The sequence below is a fragment of the Ambystoma mexicanum genome, chromosome 10 (genome assembly GCF_040938575.1).
Source record: "Ambystoma mexicanum isolate Mex_15411 chromosome 10, UKY_AmexF1_1, whole genome shotgun sequence".
NCBI lineage: Eukaryota > Metazoa > Chordata > Amphibia > Caudata > Ambystomatidae > Ambystoma > Ambystoma mexicanum.
Genome location: NC_090932.1, coordinates 9,087,787 through 9,102,712, shown reverse-complemented (window position 1 = coordinate 9,102,712; position 14,926 = coordinate 9,087,787). Strand labels below are relative to the sequence as shown.

The 14,926-nt window shown below is 51.5% G+C and overlaps 1 protein-coding gene across 5 annotated transcripts in view; it reads left to right on the top strand.

Annotated features, from left to right (window-relative positions):
- Positions 1-14,926, top strand: part of OPA1 (OPA1 mitochondrial dynamin like GTPase) — a 1,475,337-nt gene that overhangs the window by 682,685 nt on the left and 777,726 nt on the right. For all 5 annotated transcript variants that reach the window (XM_069617417.1, XM_069617415.1, XM_069617414.1 and 2 more), the window contains 2 exons: positions 14,235-14,299; positions 14,541-14,617. In XM_069617417.1, coding sequence (XP_069473518.1) covers positions 14,235-14,299; positions 14,541-14,617 — 142 coding nt within the window. The remainder of the gene's footprint in view (positions 1-14,234; positions 14,300-14,540; positions 14,618-14,926) is intronic.

Sequence of the window (14,926 nt, the reverse complement as noted above, 5' to 3'; positions counted from 1 at the left end):
TTCAGTCGGGTTTGGACCTGGCGGATTGTGTCAGCCGGTCCATGGCGGCGAGCACCGTAATGCGCAGGTTTGCGTGGTTGCGGAAGTCTGGGTTCGCTCCTGATGTGCAGTCCCGGCTCCTCAACATGCCTTTTGACTGTAAACACCTTTTTGGCAGCAAGGCTGACGAGAGCCTTGAGAGGTTGCAGACCTCCAAAGCTGCAGCGAAGTCGTTGGGCGCTGCAGTTCGCCAACCTCTGCCTTTTCGTCCTAGGGGACAGCAATGGAGGGGAGGTTCCTTTCGCTATTACTCGTCCTTCAGTAAAGCGAGGGGAGCTAGCAGTCAAAGAGGCCATCGTAAGAGTGCCAGAGGTGGAAACAAAGGTACTCGAGGTGCCAAGGCCGCTCGGGCAGTTGCCTCTTTGCCCTCAGGCAACGCCGCAGTCGCTACCACTCAGTCATGAGGCCAGGTCCCATGGTTCGCCGGTTGGGGGAAGGCTGGCGCAGCATCTTGTAGAGTGGCAAGCCATTACTTCGGATGTGTGGGTTCTGGAGATCATAACCCACGTCTACTGTCTTCCTTTTCGGCAGAGACCTCACGACAATCCACCAGGGAACCTCTCTATGAAGTGTCTGGATCCGCTCCTTGCGCAGGAAATTCAAGCCCTGCTGGAGAAAGGCGCCATAGAACTGGTGCCTGTAGCGGAGAGGAACAAGGGATGGTATTCCCCTTATTTTTTGATTTCGAAGAAAGACTGGGTATTGAGACCCATCATGGACTTGCGCGGTTTGAACAAACTCCTCAGGCAGGACAAGTTCAAGATGGTGACTCTTTCTCAAGTCCTCTAGCCCCTTCAACTTCAGGACTGGTTGGTATCTCTCGACCTCAAGGATGCTTACTTCCATGTGTCGATCCATCCCAAGCACAAGAAGTACCTGAGGTTTGCGGTTGGCGACTCGCACTTTCAGTTTCGGGTCCTGCCGTTCAGATTGACCTCCGCCCCGAGGGTTTTCACCAAGCTCATGGTGGTGGTGGCAGCGCATCTCAGGAAAGGGGGGATTCACGTCTACCCCTACCTGGACGATTGGTTGATCAGGGGGAGCTCTCCCGAGCAAGTCCTGGATCATCTGTCCGTCACCTGCCACTCCCTTCACAGGCTGGGCTTCTCCCTCAATTTAAAGAAGTCCCATTTGACACCAACGCAGCGACTCCAGTACATCGGAGCAGTGCTCGACACGTCCCTGGGGCAGTGTTTTCCTCCTCAGGTGAGGGCTCTTCACATTCAGCAGATGGTGCACAAGTTTCAGCTTGCCCAGAATCTCCCAGCGTCCGAATTCTTGAGACTGCTCAGCCTCATGGCATCCTGCATTCTTCTGGTGCCAGACGCTTGTCTGCGGATGAGATCTTTGCAGTGGGCACTCAAGCTCCAGTGGTCTCAGTCCTCCGGCAGGCTGTCGGACCCTGTTCAGGTGCCGCCCTCAGTAGCCCGGGACCTTCTGTGGTGGGCCGTCGAGGGCAATATTTGAAGGGGGCCCCATTTTGGCTGCCCTGGCCGGAGGTGACGATCGTGACGGACGCATCCCTCACGGGATGGGGAGCTCATGCCAACAAGTTGACAGTCAGCGGTCGTTGGTCTCCGTCGGAGTCCAGACTCCATATCAATCTGTTGGAGCTGAGGGCCGTCAGGCTAGCCCTGAAGGCTTTTCTGCCGACTGTGCGCGGAAAGAGTGTCCTGATTATAACGGACAACACAGTGGCCATGCACTACCTCAACAAAAAGGGGGGGGCAGGGTCACTTCCGCTGTGCAGGGAGGCGATGCAGCTCGGGTTCTGGGCCATCCAGCAGGAAGTTTCGATCTCGGCGGTTCATCTGGCCGGAGTCGACAATGAGACGGCGGACGCTCTGAGCAGGCAGAGCACGATCTCTCACGAGTGGGAGCTGGCTCAGGAGATTCTCCTGGAGATCTTCGCCCTTTGGGGGACCGCTCAAGTGGATCTCTTTGCCTCCAGTGTCAACCGGAAGTGCGAAAGGTTCTGCTCGCGGGAATTTCCTCCAAAAGGAGCCTTAGGAGATGCGTTCGTGGTGGAGTGGTCATTCCCACTGCTGTACGCGTTTCCTCCAGTCCCCGTCATCCCGCAAGTGCTGCGGAGGTTACGGAGTTTCGGTTCCAGGATGATCCTCATTGCTCCGGCGTGGGCCCGAAGGACGTGGTACCTGGACCTTTTAGACTTGTCCATCTGCCCTCCACGTCGTCTTCCCTACCAAGATGATCTGCTCTCACGGGAGGGGGGTCAGGTTCTCCATCCAGAGGTCAGATCCCTCAATCTTCACGCTTGGCTTCTGAAAGGTTGAGGTATAAGGATTGGGACCTCCCTGAAGACGTGATGGAGGTGTTGGTCTCGGCCAGGCGGCCGGCAACTAAGTCTCTGTACCGTTGCCGTTGGAGAAAATTCTGCGACTGGTGCAGAGTTCAGAATGTGGATCCTTTTGAATGTGACATTCCCATGGTTCTGTCTTTTTTGCTTTCTTTGGCCCACAGGGGCTTGCAAGTGGGGACCATTAAAGGTTACCTGGCAGCGCTGTCCATATTTAAGTGCTCGTCTGAAGAGTGTTCCTATTTTAAGATTCCTTTAATTTCGCAGTTTTTGAAAGGGCTCACTAATGTGTTCCCTCCGTCACCTTTTTTGGTGCCAGGTTGGGATTTGAACCTTGTTCTTAAGTTCCTTATGGGTGCTCCGTTTGAGCCTTTACATTCTTGCCCTTTGAGGCTGTTGACTCTGAAAACTGTGTTTTTGGTTGCGGTTACTTCCGCTCGCAGAGTGAGTGAGTTACAGGCATTTTCAGTGAAGCCACCCTTCACTGTGTTTCATAAGGACAGGGTTGTCCTTAGAGTTCGTCCTCCTTTTCTTCCGAAGGTGGTTTCGGAATTTCATTTGAGCAAGAAGGTTGTTCTTCCGGGGGGGGCAAGGCTAGGACGGCCATGTAACAGGACATGCTTTTGAGGGGGCTCCCTTGATCCGTAGATGATCCTGCGAGTGAGCGCGCGTGCAGATCCCTGTCGGCGCTGGAATTAAACTCACAGGCTTGTGAGCGTGTCAAGCGCACTCGCTGCACGAGAAAAGGGGGGATGTAAAGTTACACCCATGGTAAGTTTCCGAGTCCCGGAGAGGAAAACCAAACCAAGATGGCGGCGGCGAGAACAAAGGACGGCCTGTGATGAACCAGGAATCCGCGACGAGGATGCAGCAGGAGCTCGGCGAGGCCCCGTCATGACTGCCTGCGGAGGCTGGTGAGCAAAGGAGCGGACGGAGGAGACGGGCTGCCCGAGCTGTGTGGCGGCCTCGCAGGCAGGTGAAAGAAGACGGCGTATGCCCCCAGCCCGCGCATGCAAGGCGGGTACCCAATTAGTGCCCGCCATGCGCGAGCAAACAGCTGGTGGACGTTGGATCGGCGCTGGAGCGCGATCGTATGCTGGAGGACCACAGAGTGCTACATTGTAGCGACGGGACCGTCGGAAACATCGCTGGGCGCTGCGCAGAGGCGCACAAGGAACAATGTTGTGCTGGAGGCAAAGCACGGGTAGCTGACACGCTCGCACTCGGCGAGCCACCTGGTGAACGAGATCAGAGTCAAAGACCCCCATTCGAGCAAGGCACAAACCAGCGGGATGGCGCCATAGCACACGCAAACGCCACACGGACAGGCGGAGGGAGGTGGCAGCGTCGGAGGGGGGGGAGATTGAGCTGGCAGACGCAGACCCTGGTCCCTGGGGGCACGAATTATAACTGTTGAGGATACGGATGCGGGTCAGCACACGATAGCCAATCCCATGCAAATGGACCTGCTGGGCAAGCAGCACAAAATACAGAGTAACACACATCCAACCCAAGCGACCTACATGGAAAAGGCGTATAACCGGCAAGCCCAAAGTGCACGCACACAGAGACCATATCGCTGTGGCGCAAGCAGCCGTGTGATGGCCTTGAGGTGACACCCTGAGACGCTTAGGGCTAGCGGCGCTAAGGAAAGCGCAAGCCTCCGTTGGGGAGATCCGGGGCAGTGGCGTGCCTGTGAAGCAGTGTTGTGCTCGGCAAAGGACAGCGAAAGAGGAGCGGGAGAGCGGCCTCTGTTGTGAAATAGGAGCGGCGGAAGACGTGGGATGACATAACCCACTCGTGACTGGTCCCCTGGTGCCCACGTTAACACCCCTAGGCCTGGCTGAGGGAGTTCCACATCTAAGATTGTCTTGAGCCCCGTATGTCCTTGTGACTACGGCTGAGGGAACACGAGGAGGGTGCGGAAGAAGGGTGCGCGCACCTGAGCACTGGCCACGGACAGGGCACGGCAAAGTTCGGCTCGCGAGACCTAGGGAGCACAGGCACGTGGGAGGACACAGCCCAGGCTGGGTGTGAGCGGTGAGCTTAACGCACATCTGGATCGCTGAGGGTGGTTTGTGACCATGCGGACATTCGTGTCGGGGGGGAAGCACGATATCCTTCCGGCTAGTCGACACAGCAAGATGTCTTCCAAAGCAGTTAGACCCAGGATCAAGCAGCCCACGATGGAGGCCTATGCCAAGTCGCCCACGGGTGCGGAAGGTGGCAAAAATAAGGAGGCCCCCGCGGCTGTAGCGGAAACACCGGCACGATCCAGGAGGTGTTGGCAGCAATTGCTGATCTAAAAGTGGCCTAGGAGACGAAGCTGGGCCTGGCTATGAGAGAGCTGCAGGAGGGCCTAGACCTCAAGATTGGGGCGGTTCAGGAAGAGGTGAACCTCCTGAGGCAGGATGTGCAGACTATTGCGGAGCGCACTGGGGCCTTGGAGAAGGAGTTGGCCCCGACGACAGAGGCGTGCGCCGCGCATGACAAGTAGCTCCATGCCCTCCGGCAAAGGGTGGGCAATCTGGAGGACAGAGCGGAGCAAGCAGAAGGGCGCGCCAGACGCAACAACATCCGCATAGTGGGCCTACCGGAAGGAATGGAAGGACCTAACCCCACAGAATACGTGGAAACATTACTCCTACAGGAGATAACTGGCGGGGCGCTGACCCAGGGGTTCACAGTTGAAAGAGCGCACAGGGCCCTGACTAGGAGACCGGCCCCGGGCGCCCCGCGGCCGCTGATCGCCAAGATCCTGAATTATCGAGATCGAGAGAAGATCCTAGAATTTTTCCGGAAGGGAGGAACGATTAAGAGGGGGGCAGCTAAGATCACGGCATTCCTGGACTACACGATGCTTGTACAGCGAAGCAGGATGAACTTCGGGTCGGTGAAAAGACGGCTTAGAGAAGCGGGCCATCGCTACATGTTGCTCTACCCAGCCAAGTTGAAGGTGTTCTACAAGAACAGATCCCTCTTCTTTTATACGCCGTCTGAAGCGATGGACTGGCTGGACATGCAGGGCCGACCACAGGAATTGGATGTCCAGATGGAAGCCGCGGCAGATAAGTAGCGTGTAGTTGTGGCGCCTGCGGAGACATAGCCAAGACATTGGGACTTGATTATAGAGTTATATCATGCTTGTGGGATGGGAGTGGTAATATCAGCCGGCTGGGCCCGCTGGACGCACTCTCCTAACAATAGACACTAGGGAGCTCCGGGAGGCACCCCTTGACCCCACTAATTGTTTACTTAGTTTGGTCACAGTTAGATTGGTGACGCCCCGCGGGGCCCTAGTTCTCAAACACGAGACAGGACCAGACGCGGGTGGGCCTGAGATCCAGGGATGGAGCTGGGCATTTGTTGGGGTAGGGTAGACGGGGGGGGGGGGGGGGGGTTGGGGTGTATGCTGTGGTGTGTAGTTGGGGATCAGGGAGGGGGGGAACTGTTGAAGGAGGGAAAGGGAAGAGTCGGAAAACAAACCATTAAAGGGTGCATTGCCGGGAGTAGAGGGCTGAGAAACGAGAAGAGTGCCATCAAGGGGAGTATAAAAGAGAGAGGTGGGGGGGAAGCAGACCGAATAGATGGCATCGGGTAATCTCCGGATAGTGACCTGGAATGTACAGGGCCTCAATAGCTATCTGAAACGTAATAAAGTGATGCTGTACTTAAAGAGGATGCGCATTGACATAGCCCTGCTGCAGGAGACCCATCTTACTAGGGAGAAGCTGGAGGTGGTCAGGAGAAAATGGAGGGGTACTGTGGTGGGAGCTACATACTCAGCGTATGCCAGAGGGGTAATCACTTGGGTGGCGCCGCACGTGCCGCTCCAGGTGCTTGGTACAGCGTCGGACCCGGAAGGCAGAATGGTGACAGTAACAGGGCTCTTGGAAAACAGGGAAGTGCATATCATAAATCTGTATGCCCCCAACCACGACACTGCGGCCTACTTCAGGTCCCTTTATGGCAAACTTGGCCCCCTGGCTGGGGGCGCGGTCGTGTGTGGGGGGGGGGGACTTTAACTGCACCCTGCACCTTGAACCCCAAAATGGATAGGTCAGCTGACAAGGTGGGGGAAAATGTCGCCGGCTGCCAAAGCGCTTGGGACGTTGCTGGTAGACCTGGGCTTGGAGGATGTCTGGAGAAGGCTGCATCCTATGGATAGGCAATATTTGCACTATGCAGCGCCACAGGATTTGTATACGAGGCTAGATTACGTGTTTGTAGCGGCGGAGATAGCGGGAGAAATGGTAGGTGCGGAATATAAGGCCCGGGTATTGTCTGACCACTCGCCCTTGGTGGTAGAATGGCGACACCAGCCCCCCAGACCGCGAATCCCGACATGGAGACTTAGGACAGAGGCACTGCAAGATGAGGGTTTCCGGGAGGATCTGAGGGATGCCATTGAGGAATATTTTGACATAAACACTGGTAGCGTGCGCTCTGTGGGAACTCTATGGGAGGCCTTTAAGGTGCTGGTGCGCGGGGTAGCCGTTTCCAAGTCTAAAGGGCTCCTGGGAGTTATTGAAAGGGAACTTCAAGAAACGGAAAGGGAGCTGGAGGACCTCACGCGACATGTGGATGCTGCCCGTGATAACAGAACTGAGATAAAGGATCTACAGTCGACCTGCAGTACTCTCTGGGATAGGTTGTGTAGATTAAATTATAAGAAATATACGGCGAGGCTCCACGCAGGGGGCGACAAGCCGGGCAGATTGCTGGCCTGGCTGTACAAGAGGGAGACCCCCCGTTCAGTGATCAGGGAGATTCGAGATGAGGGTGGTCGCATCTGCAACACCCAAGAGGGGGTAAACGGGGAGTTCCTCAAATATTATAGGCACTTGTACGAGGACACTGGGGAGGATATGCGCCAAGACATACTGGACACATTAGATGACATAGAGCTGCCCACCCTGGACGACCTAGAACGCGACGAGTTAGACGCTCCCGTTACCTCGGATGAGCTGGAGGTGGTGATTCAGAATCTGCCCACGTGCAAGGCGCCTGGGTCGGATGGGTTGCCTAGTGAGTTCTCCAAGACATACAAGCAGGAGCTGCTTCAGCCACTGCTTGCCATGTTCAACGAGGCCTATGAGCAGGGGGAACTTCCACTGTCCCTCCGCGAGGCCATGGTCATCCCACCCCTGAAACCAGGTAAGCCAGCCGAGGAGTGTGGGTCTTATAGACCTTTTGTCCATGCTCAACCAGGACAGTAAAATACTTACGGCAGTGCTGGCTCATAGATTGAAGAGGGTGATCGGCAAGTTGATACACCCAGATCAGACGGGCTATGTCCCAGGCAGGAATATCACCGATAACCATAGGAGACTACACCACATTATCGACCAAACTGAAGAAGATACGGGCGAGCTGGCTATCGTGTCATTAGACGCGGTCAAAGCCTTTGATTCAGTGCGGTGGCCTTGGTTGAAAGCGGCCCTGAGGGGTTACGGAATTGGACCTGGATACATCAGGTGGGTCCAATTGTTGTACAGCACCCCGATGGCGAGAGTCAAAACAGGATGCACAGTCTCAGATATCTGGCAACTCAACAGGGGAACCAGACAGGGATGTCCCTGGTCGCCCATGTTATATATACTAGCGCTTGAGCCGTTGGCAATATACCTGCGACAACAATATGGGGAGGTGGGCATTAGTACAGTAAGTGGGAGACACCTGGTATCGCTGTATGCGGATGACATGCTCCTTTATCTGCGTTATCCGGAAGAAAACCTGCAGTATGTGCTGGAGGTGATGGACCGCTACGCCACCCTCTCGGGCATATCTGTGAACCCTAGAAAGTCTAGTCTGTTTCCCTTGGGCAGATATAGAAATGTCCCGTTGCAGAGGCTGCCTGTCCTGCCAATTCCATGGCAGACTGAGACATTTAGGTATCTGGGAATAAATATTTACCACAAGATCGAGGCGGAGCATAAACATAATACAGAGAAGGCAATAGAGGGGGTCCAGAACAGCATGGTGTTTTGGTCTAGATTGCCCCTGACCACGATGGGGAGGGCGGCCTTGCTCAAGAAGGTGGTTCTGCCCAGACTCTTGCATTTTTTTGTGAATGTCCCGTTTTTGATTCCCAGGATCCTATTCGCGAGACTTCATAGTGTGTGCAGGGGTTTCTTGTGGGGGAACTCCAGAAATAGGGTAGCCCTGTGGAAACTCCAGAACCCGTGTGATAAGGGGGGCATAGGCCTGCCAAACTTTGAACTATATTATTTGGCGAGGCAACTGCTGTATGTGGCCAGGTGGCTGTCGGATGAGGATTCGGCGGAAGCCAGGCTATTGCGGGAAGACCTAGCCCCATATTTTCTGAGGGAAGTGGTCTGGTTGAGCAGGGATAAACTGAAGGGAAGGGGGCGGCTATTGAGGCTGGGTTGGGAGGTTTGGCACAGAACATGGAGAATGATGGGTGATCCGGAACCGCTCTCCCAACAGGCCCCACTGGTGGCGCTGTGTGGGAACGACTCCCAATTATTTGAGTCGGTCCGTAAATACTGGGAACCGGTAGGCCTGGCCACCCTTGGGGACATATGGCAGGAAGGGGAGGCATTGGGCTTTCAGAGGCTGCAAGAAGAGACAGGGGTACATAGAAGCCAATATATAACCCATGCTAGGCTCATGAGACGGGTTAGGGAGAGGTGGCCCGAGACGGCGCTGGCCGAGGACCCTGATGCCTCCCTGGAAACTATGTATGATGTCTTGGAGGGTGGGCACGAAATATTGAGGATATACGAGCTCCTGAGAGCGAAGGCTGGGAACGAATTGATCCAACTGAGACAGGATTGGGAAGAAGAGGTGGGGGGGTACCATGACAGACGGGCAATGGGAGAGAGCCCAGAGGTACCATAAAAAGGTGTCCCGGAATGCGAGACTCCAGCAACTTCAATTGTATGTCACCCATAGGGCTTATTTGACTCCCTGTAAAATAGCAAAGTTTGGAGGCTCGGTTACGCAGAAATGCCCCAGGTGCGGGGAGATAGAGGCCGGGCTACTACACATGTTTTGGGCTTGCCCCGAGGTGCACGGATTCTGAGAGGAGGTCCGAACGAAACTGGCTGGAGGGGGAGTGGTGCTGGATGTGGGATCAGCCTGGTCATGCATGCTCGGGTTTTTTCCCAGACCCCGGGACTCAAAGCATATAAGCAAGATAAGAGATTTAGCTTATGTCCTGGCTAAGCGCAGGATTGCTATGAGCTGGAAAGCGGCCCAAAGACCTAGGGTGGAACTATGGTGGGCAGACCTCTTAAAATGGGCGGAAGCGGAATCCGTAGCTTGGTTTGAAGCGGTCACTAAGGGGGGGTGAAGAGGAAGTAGAACCCCTGCTGGCCTGGCAGCAATTGGTGGCCTCTATGACGAACCCTCACCAGGGCGATGACGAATCGGAGGATTCGTATGATGAGTGCATAAGCACTGCGCTACCTAATAATGCTCCTGCCGATAATATGGATGAGCCGGCTCTAGTTTGAGGGGGGGAGGGGCGGGGCGGGGGGAATATATGGCGAAATGTGATGGTTTGACGATGTCTTTACATACTGAAACAGTTATATTGTGTGTTTTGTTTTGTTCAGCTTTGAAAATAAAAAATGCATTTAAAAAAAAAAAAAAAAGGTTGTTCTTCCGGCGTTCTATCCTCCTCCACATCCTGGTAAGGAAGAGGAGAGGCTCCATAGGCTTGATCCTCAGAGAGCGTTGAGCTTTTATATTTCGTGCATGTCCCGGGTCAGAGTGGACGATCAACTTTTCATTGGTTACGCTGGAAAGCGTTTGGGACAAGCTGTGACGTAACAGACTTTGTCTCGTCGGGATTATTTTAGCTATCTCCGAGTGTTACCGCTTGGCGGGTAAGGACCCTCCGGCTGGCTTGCGGGCCCATTCTACCAGAGGAGTGGCTGCGTCTACTGCCCTGCAAAGGGGAGTTCCTATTCGTCACATCTGTGATGCAGCCCCCTGGGCTTCAGTACATACTTTTGTACGTCAATATTTCCTTGATTCCATCAGAGGGCAAGATCTGGCCTTTGGCAAGGCAGTTCTCTATTCCGCAATTTGATTGGGCATGCTAAATTTGTATTCTAAATTCTTTCTCACCTCCTTGCTTGGTACTGCTTTGGGAGTCTGTCATAGATATGGAATACGTCGGAGGACCCAATCCCCTCGAAGAACAAGTTACTTTCTTACATGGTAACGTTCTTTCGATGGGATGGTCCGACGACGTATTCCATATCGCTCGCTCCCTCCCTGCCTTCCCCACTGCAGAATTTCTTTTGCGATTGCAGCTTGCGTTCCGCAAGGCCTTGTGTGTCTGACTGGCAGAATACTGGTGGCACACATTCTGGGAAAAAAACTATAACTGAGGCTATGGGCGTCGTGCGTCCTACTTATCACATCGGGTGACGTCGGCCGTCGGAGGAGGGCCTCGGGGACGGCGCATCGACATCATCGACCCAGGACGCAGATGCCAAAGATTTTCCGAAGCAGCACAGCTGTGGACATTACCTGTCATAGATATGGAATACGTCGTCGGACCATCCCATCGAAAGAACGTTACCAGGTAAGAAAGTAACTTGTTCTTCTCTACTGTTCCTTCTCACAACACACCTCCAACTCAGGGTACTGCTCGCTAGTCTATGCACAGCATGTGATTCTAAGCAGATTAACAAGCATCAGAAGACATGCATTACTTACCGTAATAGCATTTCTGATGATTGTATCTGCTTAGATTCAAATGCGCCCTCCCTACCTCCCCGCTCGGGGTGGAAAGAACATAGATGTCTTACTACTTTCTCTCTATGTACTCACTCACTATAGCCTTGGGCTCCCTCATGGCAGAAAAAATACAATCGGAGGGACCTCGGCGCGTGAGGGATTTTGGGTACTACACACGTCACGATAGGGATAGGTTTCCATTTCTTACGTTACTTGTCAAATTTTAGATATTTCTTTTGCACAACTTCGTGTGACCCTTCCTTATTAGCTAACTTGCAAGAGTTTAATGTACCCTTTATCCACCCTTAACCTTCCAAAGAGTTTCCCTTGACCTCTGAGCCCTACTTGCATTTGAAGAGTCACTAAAACTCATATGAAACACACTGTAAGCTCAGTAGATGGATATAGAACAGTCCTAGAAATAAGGGCTTGTTGAGGTGGATTTTTAAAATCCAGCCTGTTGGACAGATTTTGGGAAGCCTCACTAGTTACAGTGGAAAGTGGACTTTGGGAGTTTCGCCAAAGCCAATCAATGTAAGCTTGCAGAGTGGTTAAGGCTATGTCCCAGGAGAGGTGAGTCGGTCAGGGGTCCACAATGAGTCAACACAGTGAAATACACAATGATTCTACTTAGAAAGGGAAGTACAACATTTATTGTAGGCCCAAAAACACTAATGAATCAAACAGGCAATGTCGTCACACAACACTCTACATATAAAACATATATGCAGTCAATGTGTTAATACAATGCTTACAATTCACCAATATGCCTGAAAAGAAAGTTAGGTAGTTAGACAATTGTATAACTGCTCTACAGGAATTGAAGCCCTAACTTTGAGTCAAAACCTAAGTTGAATGGGGCCTTGTGCTTAAAAGTTCGCAAAGTTTCTTAGAAGATGGACAAAGAAAGGAAATGTTCCTGTTGGGGTGAAGATTATTCCAGAAGTCTTTCAAAGGGATTTACAGTTAAGTACATTACTTTTCCTAGCTTCTAGAGCAGCTTTCTCAACAAACATTTAAAAAGCAATGGAATGGAATATAAATCAAAGTTCTTCGCAAACTTTATAATGGAGGAGACCGGGGTGACTACTCGCTGCCCTACTCCGATTTTTTTCAAAGCAATTTGCAGGTCGATGGGGGTCGCTGAAGGTAGGTTATTCTGCTGTTTGACCCAGTAGAAGATGCCCAGGAGCTGCAGGTGCAAGGACGTTTTTGGGTCTGGTCCAGGAGCTGAGTGCAACCCTTTCCAGTGAAGAAATGCAGCAGGCACCGATGCAAGGCTATTCAGGACACTCTTCCAGACGGGGAATGGCGGTTCCAGGAACCGTTGCCGCACACAGGCGACAACAGGCGTCTCATCAGTTGTGAACGAAGGAACCTTCCGGAGCAGGACCAGTCGATGCTGGGACGCGGAAACGTGTCAGGAAGGTGACTTGTAGGACTGGCTGGAGACCCCTGAAGTTCCAGGCTAAAACTCGCAGTGATGCTTCTGGCACAGTAGCCTCAAATGGTGCTGGTCAGTCCACTGGGTGGTCCACGGACATCTCTGAAAGTTCCAGGCTGTGTGAAATCGTGAGAAGATATCAAGACTGATTGATTGGTCTCACCAGTCCAAAGGGTCGAAGCACCAGCAAGCGTCCTTCTGAGATCAGGTAGTCTGGCAGGGCTTCAGTGGGACAGCAGCAAGAATGGTCGCCAAGCCTCTGTGGATTGAGATCAGACAGTCCCAGCCCACTTCTTAAGCCCATACACACATCGCATGCACTAGCCTGCGAAAACCGCAGCTTTCCCTGGCAAATGCATGACCATAAAAGAGAATTCCTGACCTGAGAAGCGAGGAACATCAAAGAACAAAATGGCCAAAGAACAAGTCTTGTGGCACAGCCATCTTGGGCCACTAGCCACTGTTAGTAGCCAAACGCGGTAAACGCAAATGGGCGTACTAAAATTATAGCAATAAATTGTAAAAATAGAACTGCTGCCACTAGCTTGTCTTGAGGCACATTTAAAAGTAACCAACAATTCATTTGGTAAAAGTCTAGGGTGATACTGCATTGAAAGATGTGTGCAATATGAAAAAGTTACCCAAATAGATAACATTTAAAATGACAAAAGGAGAATAGTTTCCCAGTATTGACAGTCTGAAGGTACTAGTCAGTTTCCCGATAACAAATAGGCAGAAGGTAAAAAGTCAGGACACGGTGTTAAACAAAAGCAAAAGATTTGGGGGCCCATAGAATATGGCGGGAAAGTTGCCTAAAAGAGGGAACTTTCCCAACAGGCCTAACAAAAATCTCCTTAACATAGACTCCCGTCTCCTCAACTCGCCCCCAGAGCACAGCGTTTATCGTCAACCTGAAGGGTGATAGTAGCAGTAATGTTTTGATTAGCCAGATGTCAATACCCAGCTGCCCCTGTTGCGCTCAGGCCTATTAGATTACATAATTTTCACATTTGCCATGGATGGTCTGTTGCCTCTTCCATTACATAGATTTTTCCAGAATAAAGATCTATGAGAGGGCAAAATAAATGAAAACCTTCCTTGAGCTTCTTGCTTTTGTTTTAGCCCTTATGTTGACAATTTGCTTCGTGTTTGTCAGTTTATTTTTCTTGGATTTTCTTCCTTTTTTCTGTTTCCTTTGCTTTCGCTTCTTTCCCTTGCAGCAGTGATGCTGTTGAATTTCTGAAACCAATGCTTAGGGACCAAGGGTCAAATGGGACTTTCTACACAAGTTGGGATTCATCATATAAACGGGTCTATGAACTTTTACAGTTTAATTTTGTACTTTTTTTTCCCCTAAGGCCATATTGCTGAATATCCTTTGGCTAATTTTTGCTGTTTTTCTTTATTTTTTTTACACAGAGGGAGTAGACACCCTTCACCCCTTTTGCCACCTTGTACACCTCTTTCTATATACCTTACCCCAATTTACCATCTAGATGTTTGTGGTTAAAAAGAAGCAGCAAGAGATGCAGCAAAAACAATTTGGGTGAAATATCCATTGACCAAAAGTGGGTAATACTATAGGTGGTGTGGCTCATAACTCATCTAGGGTGTAGAAGTGTTATGCAGTTTAACGGTTGACCAGCACCTTTTACCTAGTGGGCACTTCTTAAACCATGCCAATGATGTTACTAAAGCGCTTGTTTTTCCTTCTAGCCACGCGGTTTAATCTTGAAACTGAATGGAAGAATAACTACCCCCGACTGCGAGAACTTGACAGGGTAATATTTCTGTCTTCCAGTCCCCAACTGTTAAACATGTTTTTCTGTTGCTGTACAAATTATATTACTCTCATACGTCAGTTAAAACTTGAAGGCTGCAAAGTTTAACATCATATGAAATCTAAAAATAATGCACAGTAATAACTTTAGCAATTAGACCATTTTTCGATTGTGTTGAAAAGTATGCATATTGCATTTTTGCTCAATTCAAACATGAATTTCTGATTTCTTTTTTGCATAGAATGAACTGTTTGAAAAAGCCAAGAATGAAATCCTAGATGAGGTGATAAGTTTGAGCCAAGTTACACCAAAACACTGGTAATTGCCTGTAAATGACTGACATTATAAATGCCTGTAATTATGGAACCAGGCCATCCAGCATGCTTTTTAAGGTTTTTATTAATTTTCAACAAGTAATAAACAATCATAACTGCAATCCCTCTGTTACCCCCCTCCCGCCCCCAAACCCTTTCCACCTCTGTCCCTCCACTCCTCCCTCCCCTTTTCCCTCCCTCCCTCCCTTCCCCCACTCTCCCTCCCTTCCCCCACTCTCCCTCCCTTCCCCCACTCTCCACCCTCGGGGCCAAAAGAAGCCTCTGTCCTGTGGAGGTCGTGATTTTCTCTTGC